The 18936-nt window shown below is 37.8% G+C and overlaps 1 protein-coding gene across 12 annotated transcripts in view; it reads right to left on the bottom strand.

Annotated features, from left to right (window-relative positions):
• Nucleotides 1-18936, bottom strand: part of LOC132368245 (uncharacterized) — a 670503-nt gene that overhangs the window by 443827 nt on the left and 207740 nt on the right. For all 12 annotated transcript variants that reach the window (XR_009504000.1, XR_009504001.1, XR_009503999.1 and 9 more), the window contains exons 5-6: nucleotides 7255-7318; nucleotides 3488-3561 (exon numbers count right to left, since the gene is read on the bottom strand). Coding sequence is in view for 9 of the 12 variants with exons in the window: in XM_059927014.1 (XP_059782997.1) it covers nucleotides 3488-3561; nucleotides 7255-7318 (138 nt within the window). In the remaining 3 variants the exon portion in view is untranslated. The remainder of the gene's footprint in view (nucleotides 1-3487; nucleotides 3562-7254; nucleotides 7319-18936) is intronic.

Genomic DNA, 18936 nt, shown 5'->3' with positions numbered 1-18936 from the left:
ACACGGGGACCCACACTCACCCCACACGGGGACCCACACTCACCCCACACGGGGACCCACACTGATACCACACGGGGACCCACACTCACCCCACACGGGGACCCACACTGATACCACACGGGGACCCACACTCACCCCACACGGGGACCCACACTGATACCACACGGGGACCCACACTCACCCCACACGGGGACCCACACTGATACCACACGGGGACCCACACTCACCCCACACGGGGACCCACACTGATACCACACGGGGACCCACACTCACCCCACACGGGGACCCACACTCACCCCACACGGGGACCCACACTCACCCCACACGGGGACCTCTCAGAGATAATACATAGACTTCACAGAGCCCTCTCACAGGAGCCTTATACACAGAGCCCTCTCACAGGAGCCTTCCGCGGAGCCCTCGCTGAGAAATCTCAAGGGACCTGCACGCAATTCCATGCAGTCCACACACAGGCGCCCAGCGCCCCGGCGAGACCACGGAGACCCTTCAAACAGCGGCCTGACACCCACTCAAATGAGCCTGAGCCACCAGCCGGCTCTGAGTGGATCCCAAGCCATGTAGCAAACTGAAGGTGCAGGAGATCGGTACCAGTGCCCCCAGAGAAAATTCTTGTGTAGTTTTTAATTACTTCTGAAAAAGAATTACAGATTCCCCGTGAAAACCCGCAAAATCCTTTCCTTCACAGGTTTTAGTTAGCTTGAGCTCTGACTCACAGTTGAAAGAATGACAGACTTTGAAAAGAAGCAAAACTCTGCCAGCATCTAATGAGGGAAAAATCTTTGTCCAATTTTAAATATCGTTCAGTCAAATGGCATCAGGGGGTCACATGCTTTGTTTTGCTGGGGACAAGTTCCTGCACTCAAAGTGACTTCTCTCCTTTGGAAACATGATGTAGAGAGGCCTACAGCAAGTGGGATCCATGGTGAAATGAACCAGCAAAGAGGCATCTAACCCCTACTTCCTAGCTGTGCAAATGGCGTGGGATTTCACACAGAATAGCTTGTGCCAGGTTTGTGAGGTTTGCTTTATTTTTCAATGAAGTGAGCCACCTTATCAGACACACGAAGCTTATTCACAAATGTGACAGATGTTTGGCAATATCTCTATTACATTATCTGGCATATTTGTACTTAACTGCCTAATATTAAATGATATTGTTTATTTTACTCCTTTTAAAATACAGTAGTACAGTCAAGATGGTTGTATGGGATGCATGTCTCTAGAACGTGAAAAAATCCTAATGTTCACCTGTGATAACTTAAACTTCTGAACCATTTAGAAGAATTCATAGTTTATATAATTATAAGAAACGTGCATTTTCCAAGACTCAGGAAATTTATATTTTATTTATTTATTATAGGGCTACAAAAAGGATACATTGCTTAAAAGAATTTTGAAATCTTAGAAAATATGTCACTTAATTGGTGCTTGAAATATATATTACCTCATATCGCTTGGGAATTGGCATTTTAACATCTGTTAAAGAAAGTATATCTTTAATCAGCATTTCTATTATAATAATAATAGAGGTCTCACTGTCTGCCTAATACTTTCCAAATTTTGCACTCAGTTGAGACTACATATTTCTCATTGGTCATAAATTCTGTTGCCCTTTACATGGTAAAAACTGGATAATGTACAGATGTCAAGTATTATGTCTGGTTAAGTCTCTCAGGTCACTCTGTGGGGTAACAGTGTCATGGTCCTTTCTCTCAAAAGAGAGGAGTGAGCTGATGTGAGGGCCCTGTGTATTTTCTTTAATTAAGAAAAACAAATATTCAGGCTGTAAAATGTTTTACAAAATCATAGCTATTAATTTTTTGAAATGTGCTCCCTTTGTGACATTTTCTTATGTTACTGAATCACAGAACTCTGGAACGTAGCCACAGATGTCCTCTAATAGCCAATCAATAGTATTTACTAACTAGACTAGCTCGTCGTTTTCCTATAGATACCCACAACTACAACATCTCACATTCATGAAAATGACACTCTCTTCTTGGAAGTTTAAGCTAATATTTCTAAACCATGTATTTGAGATAAAACTAAATTCTAGTAAGAGGTATTATAAAATAATGTAATTCCCAACAAAATATATGAGGATTTAGGAAATACTGGCATGTTTCATAGGAAAACACAGTTGCCTCATCTCATCCTGATAACAAGAAATTTGAGTGACACAGCTCTTTGGTCTAAGCATTTGTGTGTGTGTGTGTGCTTTAGCTGGTCCTCTGGATGGGATGCATTAACATTCTTTTTTTAAGATTTGTGGGCTAGAATATTTTTACATAAGTGATGCATAGGATATGCGGTTTATAAATTAGGCTCTATGACCATTCTCATCCGTCATGGAATGGAACATGAGGGTAAACAGAACAACCGGCACAAACAGTTTCTGGAAAAACCATTACATTTCCTTGAACTTTCCCAGTAGAAGGAAAAAGGGGGGGACTTCAGGTAGGCAGCTGAGATACATTTGCCCCACAAATAAGTACATAAATTTTAGTCTATTAAAACTGGAAGGACTCCCCCAAAGCTATCTGATGAAAGGATTTGCAAAGAGTAGATCAAGAAGGACAGGCAGGTCTAGGGTCTGCTGGCCACGGCCAGGATACCACCTAAAAGATTTGTCCATAGTTGAAGGAGGAACTACAACTTGGCCAAAGTGATGGGTGCTGCTCCTTCCCTCTATTTACTCCTAGATGACCCTGCCTTTCACCACCCTACACCCTATAGCCCTCCTTCATTGTCTGTCTGGGGACTCACTGAGGACTTTAGATGAAGGAGATTAGGTGAGGAAGAAGAAGAGGAGAAGGAGGAGAGCAGGAGTGGGGAGGGAACAGGAGAAGGAGGATGATGAAGGAAAGTCATTACCAAAAAATGACTGTGGCCTCTTCTGTAGTCTGGTCACCTAATGAACAAATGGGGACCCTGAGACAGAGAGGGATTCCCCAAACCATACAGATATTCGCTTTCCACAACTGACTCAGACCAAATGCTTCCTCTGCTACATCATATAACCTGTGTGAAAGAATCCTTTTCATAGATCATCCAGATGATAAACCTAGTGTAAATTATTTCCACCACCACGAGGTTATGGCACGTATTACTGTTTTAGCAAAAAAAAAAAAAAAAAAAAAAAATTCATTTTGCCACTTAAAGTATTTAAGAGTATACTACCCTTCTTTGATAACAGTCTGTTATTTTTCATCATAACATGGCTTAAAAGGAAAAGAAAAACAAGAGAAAGAAACTTCCAGGAAAAACAATGCAATGTAGTGTGATCCACATCCACTTCTCTGGATAGAACTCCATCATGAAAAACATTAACTCTCTGAATCTTGAATCCACCTGCAATTCAAGGTCATCCATGCAGATTTTGAGAGTTGAAGGCAAAAGTACACAAAATCCAGTTCCTGGAAATACCATCCCTGCTTTGCCCCCATGTCCCCACACACCCCCTCACCTGAGCAGCATGGAGTTTCACTAAGAGACTTCTTGATGGGGAAGCCCGCCAGTCAGAGTGGACAAGACAGTATGCTAGGAGGCAGGAAGAAAATGTTAGAACTTCCATTTGCGTTCCTCCTCATCTCATTCTTTTAAAATTCCTATATCTGTATAATCTTTGTCTTGCATATAAATTACGGAACCATAGAACATGCATTTAATTTGCAAATGCATAAATATACACACTGGATCTTCATGCTCAGAAAACTTTTTACTGAGTAGGAGAAGGATAGAAATGTTGGAGAACACTGACATGAACCAGATTCCTGGCCTTTTCTAAGGAATCAAACCAGAATCCAAAACAGCCATGGGCTCTGGGCTCTGTCAGGCAAAGCACATGTGTGTGGCCTGTCCAGGGAGAAGGAGAACCATGAATAAACTCTAGAATATCTGTTTCACCAAACTCTGAAACTCAGAGGGACCCCGTCAGCCCTGAGTTTCACCTTGTAGGCAGAGGGCAGATAACACAGGTAAGTGAACCATTCTCCCCCCACTTGCCTGCAAACACCATGCAGCTGTGGATTGGTAGGGACCCCAAGTCTGTAGTAAGAGCACAGATCCAGTTAGAATACAGTGCAGGAACTTCCGGACCTTCCAGCAGCATCAGAGCTGCAGGGGGAATGTGTGAGGGTGTAGAAGCAAGGGGGACCTCAGGCAGCATCTAGCAGAGATTGGTGAACAGCAGCACACACCATACCCAGGAGAATGGCTTTTAGTTAAGAATGCAGTGGTTTGCATTTACATTAGATTGTTGAAAGCGTCCTGTTGCTTTCGAGGCAAAATTCTGAAGGCAGTAGTTTTATTTACTAATTTAAAAAACAGGTTTTACATATAGAAAATCCACTGGAAGGTGTTTTGGATCAGGTAAACAGTTCTGAAGAAAGAAAAGAAAAATGGACTCATGAAGTCAAATTTATGGATATAGTGACTTGACTAGTAAGCAGGAGAGTAAAAATATTAGACAAAATTAAACATCAGATCAATATACCTAGGGTGCACAACCACTGATCACACTCACAAGCTGGCATATTGAGAAAGGGTCTCAGCTATTAGGCCAAGCAACTGCTGTGATCCAGCTTAAGCACAGGCAGATCGGATACACTTTCTCCCAATTCAGGGGTTTTAAGCTAAGATGAGGGGAGTTTAGTCAATAATGAAGTTTTAGTGAAAGCAGCATCTGTAGTTGTCAGCACTTGCCATTGGAAGATAATGTGTGAACAGCAAGTTGAGAAAGAGAAGTATTTCAGTTTTGATGCCAAAACCAATCACTTGAACACATTACTAGACGTAGAAAATGGACTTAAGAGTCTATACTGGTTGATCCACTGCACACTGTCTACATTACCCAGTAATCTTCAGTAGTTGTCAATATTTCACACACTCTGATCTCTAACACAGCGGGAAGGTCAGATATACTTGTCAAGGTCAAGCTGGATGCCAGTGAAGGACTCAGTGAAAGTGTGAAAATCTTGCAACTTGCTCTCAGATAGATGACCATCAAATGAAACATTTCATGATATGATATATAATAAATGATATATAATATGACATGACATGATTAATGTATCAATACACAAAGGAATGGTAAAAAATACTGATTGATATGATATGATATGACATATAATACAAAATATATGATATGATATGACATGATTGATTTATCAATACAAAAAGGAATGGTAAAAAAAATACTATACATTACAAACTTGAAAAAAGTGTTGCCTGATAATCTCTGGAGACATACTCTATTTTTAACTTCATCCCACATGGCTTCATGGGCTATCATGTCTACACTCTTTTTATTAGGGTAACATTTTTGCTTTTACTCAGTATATGGATAATTTAGCAGTGGTTAAATTCTTTTTTATTAAAACACTTTGTATTCAAATTATGAGCAGACTTTATATACAGTTTATTTGTGCGTGTGGATGTCTTCTTTGTTTTATGTCATCCCACTCTGATATCATTTCACCAGTTTCCTACTGAATAGAGTTGGGGAGGTGTACTGATAAGAGATTTAAATCCTAAGCAAAGGGAATCAACGTGCCCAGGCTGAGAAAGTATTTAAGGGAAGATGGATGAACTGAAATCTTACTGGTGGTGTTCACATTTATGAATTTTTACTATATCAAAATATAACAAGTATAAAATATGGGAGTAGGGGAGCTAAGCAAATCTTAGAAAATAAATTCAAGCTACCAATGCACTTACTCTGTTAATCTGTTTGTCCTTCATACAAACAGATGTATGGGTTTGGCTAGAAGACCTGTACTTTTCCATTGATTTCTAAAATTCTAGAATGATGCCTTCCAATTGAAGCTAAATGCTTCCCCCATGCTTCATTTGTCTTGTGAGAGAAAAAAAAAGAAAAAGCAAAAACAACAACAGCCCTGATGATATCCAGAGGTAAGCCTGGACATAAATACCAAAAGGTATCACAGAATACCAATGCCAAGCAAGATTACTCTGAGATAATGATGAAGTGAGATAAAGTGAAGGCAATTCACAACTGTTTTCTAAGTACAGAAAAAGAAGTCACTGTGCCATCCCCCCAAAATACCAAACACTCCATTCTCTTGGTTAAAATGAGTGACATCTACTTTGTTTCCAGTAATGGCTTTATTTTGACTATAGTCTTCCCTCTTGTAGCTAAAATTTATTGAGATGAATTATAGAATTGCCTTGGCTTTCAGCATCCAATTTAAAGTGGCCCATCACTTTTAGACCCTCTCCCAAGTCACCCAACTAAAGCCCAAATCTTGTAGTAGCTCTTTTCTAACACCCTCTTACTGAGACACCCCAGGATTCCCCATGGTGTGTGTCTTCCCTCACTGCCATGAGTAATAAATCCAACTTGTTCTAGACTAAATTGGTTCCCAGGTGTGTTCCTGGTTGTTTTGGCTGGAGAACATAGACGTTGGAATGATCTCATCCTAACCAGCTAACTCTGGCACCCCGTGGAGAACACCCCCATTCTTCAGCCCTTTCACTAAACACTGCTTACTCCAGAAAGCCTTCTCTACTGCCCCAATGAGGACTGGTCCCCTGTGCTGTGTTGCCTAGACCACTTTGCATTTCTCCCCTGTGACAACCACTGCATATCTTTTTTTTTTTTTTTAACATCTTTATTGGAGTATAATTGCTTTACAATGGTGTGTTAGTTTCTGCTTTATAACAAAGTGTATTAGTTATACATATACATATGTTCCCATATCTCTTCCCTCTTGTGTCTCCCTCCCTCCCACCCTCCCTATCCCACCCCTCTATGTGGTCACAAAGCACCGAGCTGATCTCCCTGTGCTATGTGGCTGCTTCCCACTAGCTATCTATTTTACATTTGGTAGTGTATATATGTCCATGCCACTCTCTCACTTTGTCACAGCTTACCCTTCCCCCTCCCCATATCCTCAAGTCCATTCTCTAGTAGGTCTGTGTCTTTATTTCCGTCCTGCCCCTAGGTTCTTCATGACCTTTTTTTTTTTTTTTCTTAGATTCCATATATACGTGTTAGCATACGGTATTTGTTTTTCTCTTTCTGACTTACTTCACTCTGTATGACAGACTCTAGGTCCATCCACCTCACTACACTGAAAGCTCCTTGCAGGCAAGAGAGAGGAGTGAAGCATGTCTGACCACATTGCCAGTACTTACTCTAGTCCCTGATGAAAAGTGTTTATTAAAAGTTTGTTAATTAATGGACACAAGAATTAAAGTTTTCTAACTTACCTTCTGTATAAATCACAGGAGTGTAATGACATCTCTCAAGTAGCCAATATATTTTGAGAAGAATCTGTAAGAATAAAACAGCATTAAAAATTGATGTTTAATAGGGCAAAGAAAATTCCCAATTATTGAATTTATCATTTATTTTATATTTCAAATATGGATATCCTTGTAGCTTTTGAAATTTTTCATTGTAAAATTTAGGTGTTCACAGAATATGGATTAAAAAGCAAATTTACTTCGAGGTATTGTTTCTATTTTGACACAAAGTCATAAAAAAAAAACTATTACCAAAGAAGATGTTTAAAATAATTTAAATATGTGACTTGTAACAGCTACATATATTGTAAATCTACTGTTCTAAAAATAAGGAGCAACTATCCCTTGTTTACTTTAACATTTAATATGCTGAACAGTCTGGAGAACCATTTATTTACTAACAAATATATGTAAAATAGGGTAGTGAAAAACAACTCCGTGTGCTTTTTTGACTGTTTGAAAATTATATTTGAATTACTGAAAAAACTGAAAATGTTTCAAAACATTATTTGAAAGATGTGTAAGAGAGAGGATAGGAAAATATGCCTGCATATTTATTGCCTAACAATTTAAATTACAAATATGGAGAGTACAAACTTTCAGTTATGAGTAGTTCTAGAAATTTCATGTACAGCATGGTGACTATAGTTAATAATAATGTACTGTATACTTGAAGTTTTCTAGAAGAATAGATCTCAAGTGTTCTCACCACACACACAGACACACAGGCACACACGCACACAAAAGATAACTATGGGAAATAATGAATATGTAAATTAGCTTGATTATGGTATGATTTCCTGATTTCACTTTGTGAAATGATTGTGGAATCATTTTCACAATGTGTATGTAGATCAAAACATTATATTGTACAACCTAAAAATATACAATTTTTATTTGTCAATCATACTTCAATAAAGCTGGAAAAAATACACAGACGTATATATACAGATATATACATGTATACATATATATGTTTTGTGTATGTATATATGCACATACATATGTGTGCGTTTTAGCATCCTTAAATTTGCATTACCTATTCCAGTTTTTGCTGGAAAATACTATTTGTATTGTTCCACAAAACATAGCACACCAAGGTTGATCAGCAGATTTGAATCCCAAGTAACTGTCCTCTCTCTCCAGCAGTTTCTGACAGGTTTGCCTGTCCTTGGGTTTGGTGAATTCCCTCCCTGCTCTCACCTCCACTGGCAGAATCCCCAGCTTACCCCGACCCTCTAGTTACAGCCCTAATCCTCCAAAAATTTCATGAACATAAAGAAAGGTTTCTCCTCAGGAAAACACTGCATGGTTCTACTGTTGACCAACTATGGGTTTATAATATGATCAATTCATGTGATTTGTCTACAAACCTGGAAGGGCAAATTGAATACATTTTATTTTCTCTCAGAATAAGTGAAGGTACACATCAATCTACAATTGAAAATAAAATTTCATTAAAATGTACTTAAAAAAGAACTCCTTGCCTAGCCCTAGATCCCAGAGGTTTTCTCCCAGTATTTTTTCTAAAAGTTTTATAGTATTATATTTTATATTTAATTTTGTGATCCATTTTTGAGTTAATTAGTGTGAAAGGGGTGAAGTTTGGGTTGAGTTTTTTTAGCCTGTGGACATCCGTTTTCTCCAGCATCGTTTGTTAAAAAGACTAGGCTTCCTCTCTCAGAACGAAATTAGTAAAGTGAAAAAAAAATGAAACATAAAACTGAAAGTGAAGATTTTTATTCTTTGTAAAAAAGTTTTAATATCTCTCCGTTAATAAACAAATAACAATTTATGGATAGAGTTATGTTAAACAATTATTTTGCAATTGAATCATGCTCAAAATCAACCCACCAAGTTTGAGAAAAAGACCTCGTTAACTGAACCGCTATGGAGACCAGCACAACTCCCAGGTATATTGGTGAATTTGAGAGAGAACTTGATAGCACATGGCCGCAGTTTACTTGGCTGAGTGCCACCTGCATAGGCACAAATGACCCAGTTCTGAAACTCATCTGGCTCCTGAGCAAACGAAATGTAAAGGACTATGTATTAGTTTCCTGTTGATGCATAACAGATTACCACAAGCTAAGTGGCTTCAAATAACACCCATTTATTAACGTATAGTTTACAGCAGGCTGGATTCAATGGTCAGAGTATCATAAGGCTGAGAGGAAGGTGTTAGCAAGGCAGATTCCTTGTCTGGAGGCTCTAGGAAGACATCTGCCTCTAGGCTCATTTAGGTTGTTAGAGTACGGTTCCTTGCTGTTGGAAGTGTTAGGTCCCTTATTTTCTGGCTGTCACCCAGAGTCCTTTCTCAGCATCTTAAGACCACCCACATTCCTTTTCATGTGTTTTCCTCTGCCTTCAAGCCAGCAATGATCTATCAAGTCACCTTGTACATCAAATCTCTCTGACCTTCTCTTCTGCTGCCAGATGGAGCAAACTCTGTACGCAAAGTGCTTACCTGATTGGGTCCAGTCCACCTGGATAAACTCTATGTATTAAGATCAATCCATTCAGTTTTAACTACAACTGCAAATTCTCTTCACAGCAGTATCCAGATTAGTGTTTGAATGAAGAATCAGAGAACAGGAATCTTGGAAAACCAGGTTTAGAAATCTTCCTACTATAAGCCTGTAATGAGTTAAGCGCATTTAAGCCCTTCTGGGCTTTCCCAGAGGGGTCTTGTAGTTGATGATGAAACATTCTAGTTAGTTACCATGTGATATTTACACATTAATCCTCTACATCTTCCTGGGACCTGCGATGTCCTCCAGCTCTTCCACATTCATCAGGTTCCATAAAGTTCCTCAAAGGCACTACCATCCTCACCTGGTGTGGCCGAAAATTCCACCAGTGGCAAAGCAGGAGATTCCTTGAGGTGCCCCTTGATGAGGGGCAGGAGAGAGGACATGGTCTTCTTTTCTGCTTTGGTTTACAAAATTTAAAGACGTATCAAAATTTCAGAGCTTTTGTTGACAGTTTTTTTGTTTTCACGTCTAACTCTTTGTCCTCTCCTCCATGGGGCTCAGGCATCAATGAATGGACCTGGTCCAGGTGATGAATCTAACTAACAGGAACAACCAGGATTTGACCCGGACCAGACCTCCTCTAAGATGTCTAAGTTTTGGTCTCACTTTAACTCACGACCAATAACTTCACAAGGGCCCTCATTGTTGCCCAACAATTCTAACATATTCCTTTGTCTGTTCACTCTCTCATGCTCCTAAATTATTTCATACTTCACATCTTCTCTTTCTGAAAACTTCCCAAGTCTCCTCCTCAGTGACCACCCTCAGCTGATGACTTGCTTCTGCTGACTAAAAACAATTGCACAGCGTGAGAGTTGTGAGTTAAGTTTTATCTGGGGCAAAATGAGGACTATAGCCTGGGAGACAGCATATCGAATAGCTCTGAGAAAGTGCTCCAAAGAGGAAGTGGGGAAGGTCACTATATATGTGATTTTGGTGAAGGAGGAGTACATGCAATCAAGCAGATATTTTTTGCAGAAGGTCCTGCTAGTTTCGTGAAGGTTACTGCTAGTCATGAGGAGCAGACATCACCATGAAGAATTTTTTAGTGCTTTTCTAAATATGAGGAGATGCAAGAATTGGGCTCATAAAATCATCTCCTGAAAATATCTAACTGTCTAAGGACCTGTTCTGCCAGTTTTTTCCAGAGCACAGAGTGCCTCATTTCTGATCTCCACCCTGAATTCCTTTCAGGGGGTGTTGAAGGTCAGCAGATGCAGTGGCTCATAATTTAATTTTTGTAGAGGTAGATGGCAAGTGCCAATTTGTATGTGACATTTCCATAGGCCTGAGAAGACAGAAGCAATCGGAAGGCAACTTCCCTATTTTCCCCACATCTGCCCACCTACAGGCCATTGTGTCCATGCACCCTGCCTTCCCTCCTGACACAGTGGATTCACTGTCCATGCCCCGTTCAGAGACCAAACCTTCCACTTTGCACCAGAATCTATCTACTCTCTCCAACAAAAAGATACAAGGCAGTATACTGCCCCAGATATTCAACACCACCACCTCATGGATAAACAATAAAAATTTTATTTAATCATTACAATCAGCATACAATGGTACCATACGTTTTGCATCTTAAAAAATAAATACATAATACCTCTTTTGACCTCCATATCCACCTCTAAATACTCCTCCATTTCTCTTCTCCAACTTACATATATACTTGAAATTTTCTTTTTTTAAATTGAGGTACAATTGACATAGAACATTATATTACTTTCAAGTATACAACATAATGATTCAATATTTACATATATTGCAAAATGATCACCACAACAGATCTAGTTAGCATCCATCACCATACACAAGAATTTTTTTCTTGTGATGAGAACTTTTTTTTTTTAAATTTATTTTCTTTTGGCTGTGCTGGGTCTTTGTTGCTGCATGTGGGCTTTCTCTAGTTGCAGCAGGCAGGGGCTTCTCATTGCAGTGGCTTCTCTTGTTGTGGAGCACGGGCTCTAGGCACGTGGGCTTCAGTAGTTTCAGCATGTGGGCTCAGTGGTTGTGGCACATGGGCCCTAGAGCGCGCAGGCTTCAGTAGTTGCAGCACGTGGGCTCTAGGGCACACCGGCTCAGTAGCTGTGGCTCACTGGCTTAGTTGCTCCAAGGCACGTGGGATCTTCCCGGACCAGGGATTGAACCCATGTCCCCTGCATTGACAGGCGGATTCTTAACCACTGCGCCACCAGGGAAGTCCTGATGAGAACTTTTAAGATCTACTCTCTTAGCAACTTTCAAATACGCAGTACAGTATTATTAACTGTAGTCACCATGCTGTACATTACATCCCTATGACTTAATTATTTTATAGCTGAAAATAAATTTTATTTTAAATGAATTTTATTTTATAGCAGATGCAAACTATTATATACAGGATGGATAAACAACAAGGTCCTACTGCATAGCACAGGGAACTATACCCAAGCACAGGGAACTGTATCCAATCTCCTGGGATAAACCATAATGGAAAATAATATTTTTAAAAATGTCTCTATGTGTATAACTGAGTCACTTTGCTGTACAACAGAGATTGGCACAACATTGTACACCAACTAGACCACAATTAAATAAATAAATAAATAAATAGGATGGCAAAGAGTAGAAATCAATCAGTCTCCTTCCTTTATGTTTAAAAGTAAGCATGCTGTTATGTTAAACAAAATTCAAAATTGAAATTACGTAAAAATTCCTACAGAATTCATTCTGCAGAAGAGGCTGAGGAAATAACAAGCATGGCAGCCATAGCAATACAATAAAATATGAGTCCTATGGGACCACAGAGCTCTTGCTATCATTAGCAGTTGAACAGAAGTGGAGAGTCAACATCAAATAGCAGCTACCTGGATCTGTAACAGCTAAAATAATACTCATATGATTATAAATATAAATAGCACAGGGGAGAGAAATGGGCGTGGGTTTAATAAATTGAAATTCAAGTATAATTCCAGAACGAAAACCAATTCCTTAGGACTGATTATGGCAAGATAGTTGTACTTTATATACTTTATCTTTTGGTACATTATTAGAAACTTGTGCAAACATCAGAGCACCTTATTACTTTTCCAGCACAAGAATTATTGATTATAAGAGACACCATTAATACTTTAAGAGGACTAAAAGAGGAAAAATAAATACTAGATTAAATATGCACTTTAATTTTAAAATTCATACTGACTAGTAAGTATGAAATAGTAAGTATGAAGAACATGTCTAACCACTGAAGGATCACAGCAACAGTCTCAACATACTGATTAGTAATTAGACTATTTTAGTAGCTTCAGTCAGGGTGGATACCACATTACAAAAGGCACATTAATGAACAAATGTAGCTCTAGAGGAAAACAAACAGGAGATGAGGATTCTGAAAATTTTTCCTTAGAACTCAATGGCCATGTCTAAGATTGGCTGAGAGTATAAGACCTAACGGAGGAGTAGTAACATATGGAAGTAAGATCCAACTAGCTAAGAAAAGATAGGTGAATACCACGGACATTGGTTTTCAAAGAGGGATGTTTGTAATGAACCCAGACTCTCCTGGTCTGCCTGGAGCCCTCTCAGCAGAGTTGGACAACACTTGCAGGATGCTATACAAAACAACATCTGTGGCACAGAAAGTTTAACTAGAGGACTGACATGTGTGCGACCAGAGGACATGCATTTAAGAGGGACTTTAAGGATATCTAGTGTGACTCCACAATTCCATGGATGAGTTAACCAAGGCCCAAGGAAGAGAATAATAATGCAGTTGATAAAGAGCTGGGCTTGGTCTAATCCAACTTTGCAAATTTAGTGATAAGACTAAAATTCTAGAGGGTCACCACTTTTCATTCTGAGAGCCCTGAATTTCAAACTCAGAGCTGTTTTTTCTCAGGAGATGGGTTCTCAGGCAGCTGCTTCCTGAAGAACATACACTGCTAATAAAAGACTAATACACAATTAAACATTCTAGCAGTCCTCATTTATTTGGCTTACATCCTCATATTCCCCTTTAATATTTTTAGACACTATCAAGGTTTACAATCCTAATCCAGTATAAACTGTAAACACACACATATACATACACAGACAGGAAGTTTCTTTCAGAAGTTTCGTAATTTTCTACGGTCTTTATTACAAAACTGTATCCCATGGAGTGCACAGCTTGGGAAGTCAACGGCATTTCCTTTCTAAATCCCTCTTTGTTAAGTCATGCCTTTAAGTGCACTTATAGCACCAAACTCAGGGCTATTAAAGGCAAATTGATAATTTTTCACGCTGAAATCTATCTATACTTACCCACCTATTTTTACCATGGTGGTACTCTCCAAAACTTTGAAGTCACTCAAGCTGATTTTTCCCAGAAGGAACTCATTCTATTAGTAAATGTTAATGCCAAGAATATAGATAATCACAACAAAAAGAATAAAATACCTAGGAATAAACCTACCTAAGGAGGCAAAAGACCTGTACTCAGGAAACTGTAAGATACTGATGAAATAAATCAAAGATGACACAAACAGATGGAGAGATGTACCATGTTCTTGGACTGGAAGAAGAAATATTGTGAAAATGACTATACTACCCAAAGCAATCTACAGATTCAATGCAATCCCTATCAAATTACCAATGGCATTTTTTACAGAACTAGAACAAAAAATCTTAAAATTTGTATAGAGACAAAAAAGACCCCAAATAGCCAAAGCAGTCTTGAGGGAAAAAAACGGAGCTGGAGGAATCAGACTCCCTGACTTCACACTATACTACAAAGCTACAGTCATCAAGACAATATGGTACTGGCACAAAAACAGAAATATAGATCAATGGAACAAGATAGGAAGCCCAGAGATAAACCCACGCACCTATGGTCAACTAGTCTATGACAAAGGAGGCAACGATATACAGTGGAGAAAAGACAGCCTCTTCAATAAGTGGTGTTGGGAAAACTGGACAGCTACATGTAAAAGAATGAAATTACAACACTTCCTAACACCATACAAAAAAATAAACTCAAAATGGATTAAAGACCTAAATGTAAAACCAGACACTATAAAACCCTTAAAGGAAAACATAAGCAGAACACTTTTTGACATAAATCGCAGCAAGATCTTTTTTAATCCACCTCCTAGAGTTATGAAAATAAAAACAAAAATAAACAAATGGGACCTAATGAAACTTAAAAGCTTTTGCACAGCAAAGGAAACCATAAACAAAACAAAAGGACAACCCTCAGAATGGGAGAAAATATTTGCAAATGAAGCAATTGACAAGGGATTAATCTCCAAAATATACAAACAGCTCATGCAGCTCAATATCAAAAAAACAAATAACTCAATCAAAAAATGGGCAGAAGACCTAAACAGACATTTCTCCAAATAAGACATACAGATGGCCAAAAAGCACATAAAAAGATGCTCAACGTCACTAATTATTAGAGAAATGCAAATCACAACTACAATGAGGTATCACCTCACACTGGCCAGAATGGCTGTCATCAAAAACCTACAAACAATAAATGCTGGAGAGGGTGTGGAGAAAACGGAACCCTCCTACACTGTTGGTAGGAATGTAAACTGGTACAGCCACTATAGAAAACAGTATGGAGGTTCCTTAAAAAACTAAAAATAGAGCTACAATATCATCCATCAATCCCCCTCCTGGGCATATACCCAGAGAAAACCATAATTTGAAAAGATATGTGCACCCCAATGTTTTTTGCAGCACTATTTACAATAGCCAGGACATGGAAGCAACCTAAATGTCCATCAACAAAGGAATGGATAAAGAAGATGTGATATATATATATATATATATATATATATATATATATATATATATACACACAATGGAATATTACTCAGCCATAAAAAAGAACAAAATAATGTCATTTGCAACAACATGGATGGACCTAGAGATTGTCATACTGAGTGAAGTAAGCCAGACACAGAAAGACAAATATCATATGATATCACTTACATGTGGAATCTAAATAAATGATACAAATGAGCTTATTTACAAAATATAAGTAGAGTCACAGATGTAGAAAACAAACTTGTGGTTACCAGGGGATAAGGGGGGGAGGAATAAATTGGGAGACTGGTATTGACATATACACACTATTATATATAAAAGAGATAACTAATAAGAACCTGCTGTATAGCACATGGAATGCTACTCAATACTCTGTAATGGCCTATATGGGAAAAGAATCTTAAAAAAAAAAAAAAGTGGATACATGTATATATATAACTGATTCCCTTTGTTGTACACCTGAAACTAACACAACATTGTAAATCAACTATATTCCAATAAAAGATTTTTAAAAAGAACATAGGTAAATTGCTCTCCTCAAGAACCTTTATACTCTTTAAATTATTTCATACTGCATGACAGTTAGTAATAGCAAAGAAAAGTGATTTCAGTTACCCCACAAATTGGTACTATAGTGCCGTGAAGACACTTGATTGACTAGGATGTTAGTGCACTGTAATTTTCTGATTAATTAAAATATCTAGGTTTCTTAAAGTTATTTATTTAATGTAGCCAATAAACGGCTGATAGACACTAAATTTAATAAAAGAGGAGAAAATCAGGATCTCCAATACAGGGAAACCAAAATGGTTTAAAAAGTTATCATGCATTACTATTACGATTAAACCTCAAGGGAATGAAGTCAGGGAAGATAGTGAAGTTGGAAGCACCAAGAATTCATCTCTCTACCTGGACAGCAACTGTACTAGGAGAAACTATCAGAGGTGGATACTTTGGAACTTTGGAGTTTATTTGAACACTTGTAACTTCAAGGGGATAGCTTGGCTAGGACATTTTCATTAATTTTGGTTTATTTCAACCATTAGGGTGGTTGCAGCTACTCAGCCCCCTACCCCAGCCCCATACCAGACAGCTGTGAAGAACGTAACCCAAATTTCTGGAGCAGCTTCCTCTGGAGCCAGGGTGGCCAATAAGATCCTTGTCATCCACATGTAGGTTCTTGGTTCTAACTGTGAATTACTGCTCTCACTGCTGAAGTGTGGATATGGAGGCTGGCCACCAATGTTCCAACTGCCACCAGCTGAAGTAATTTCCAGGAGGTTTAAAAGAGCCACCTGTTTTTTTGTTTGCTTGCTTTTTGTTTGTTTGTTTGTTTTTGATATTCAAAAGCAACTATGTATATGGGGGAATTTAGAAAGCCACCATGCATACCTAGGGAAATATGGAGCTCAGAAAAGACATGCAGAAGATCTTAAGCTTTTACTCCAATACAGAGACACCTTATAGCAACTTTTTAAAGTACCAAACTCTGAGGAAAAGGGAAAATCTGATTTCCCCAGTTTCCATGTTATCAAATTCAAAAGTCCAATTTTCAATAAAAAAACAACAAGGCATACAAAGAAACAAGAATGTATAGCTGATTCAAAGAAGCAAAATAAAGCAACAGAAAATGTACCTGAGGAAGCAGAGATGTCAAAATTACTAGACAAAGATTTTAAAACAACTCTTTTAAAGACACTCAAAGAGCTAAAGGAAGACATGGACAAAGGAAAATAATATATTAAAAAATATCAATGAAGAGAATAAATTATTTTCAAATAGAACCAAAAAGAAATTTTGATGCTGAAAAGTACAATAACTGAAATGAAAAATACCTCAAAAGGGTTAAAAAGCAGATTTGTGCAAGTGGAAGAATAAGTGAACATAAAGAAAGAACAACTGAAATTATCAAGTCTAAGGAACAGAAAGAAAAAAGAATGAAGAAAATTGAACAGAGCCTAAGAGACCTGTGAAACACCATCAAGTGGACCAACATAGGCATTGTGGGAATGCCATCAGGAGAAGAGAGAGAGAAAGGAACGAAATGAATAACGCCTGAAAACTCCCCAAATTTAAAGGATTGAAATTGCAATAAATGCATCTACAAATCCAAGAAGCTCAAAAACTCCAAATAGAATAAACTCAAAAATACTCACACTGAGATACATTATAATCAAAATGTTGAAAGACAGAGACAAAGAGACGATCTTGAAAGCAGCAAGAGAGAAGTGACTCATCACATACAAGTGATCCCCAATGAGGTTATCTGTCAATTTCTCATCAGAAAGCTTGAAGGCCAGAAGTCAGTGGGTTGATATACTCAATATGCTTAAAGGAAAAAAAAACTGTTGATGGGCGACTTTATATCCAATAAAGCTACTCTTCAAAAATGAGGGAGAAATGACACCCCTAGATTTTAAAAAGCTGAGGGAGGTCATTACCACCAGACCTTCCCTCCAAGAAATGTTAAAGGGAGTGCTTCAGGTTGAAATGAAAGGAAGATAGTAACTTGAAGCCATATAAAGAAATTAGGGTAAAGGTAAATGCATGGGCAACTGTAAAAGCTACTATTACTGTAATTTTGGTTGAGCCTGACTTTTATTTTCTAAAGCGTTTAAAATACAAATGCATAAAAATTATTAATCTATTTTATTGTATACAAAATGTGTAATGATGTAATCTATGACATTAATAACAGAAACTGAGGGTGGTGTGGTATAGTAGTGAGCTTTTTTATGTTATTGAAGTTAAGTTGGCATCAATTCAAATTAGATTATTATAACTTTGCGATATTAAATATAATACCCATGGTAACCACCAAGAAAATATCTATAGGATATACGTATAAAGAATTAAGAAGAGAATTGAAATATTTCACTATGAAAAGTTAACTAAAAATAAAGCAGTAATGGAGAAAATGAGGGACATAAAAACCTATAGGCATAGAGAAAACATATTTGTTTTCTGAAAATTGGCAGAAGTAAATCCCTCCTTATCAGTAACTACCTTAAGTGTAAATGGATTAAACTCTCCAATAAAAATACAGAGATTGGCACAATGAATAAATATTTATAATTCAACTATGTGGTCTCTATCAGAGACTCACATTACTTCCAAAGACAAATAGGTTGAACGTAAAATGATAGAAAAAATATTTCATACAAATGATGATGAAAATAGGGCTGGAGTGGCTACACTAATATCAAACAAAATAGACTTTAACTCTAAAAAGTTTACAAGAGACAAAGAAGATGTATCTTAATAAAAGTCTCAAGAAATAATCTAAGTATTCATCAACAGATAAATGGATAAAGAT

The sequence above is a fragment of the Balaenoptera ricei genome, chromosome 6 (genome assembly GCF_028023285.1).
Source record: "Balaenoptera ricei isolate mBalRic1 chromosome 6, mBalRic1.hap2, whole genome shotgun sequence".
NCBI lineage: Eukaryota > Metazoa > Chordata > Mammalia > Artiodactyla > Balaenopteridae > Balaenoptera > Balaenoptera ricei.
This window is presented reverse-complemented; position numbering and strand designations above follow the sequence as displayed.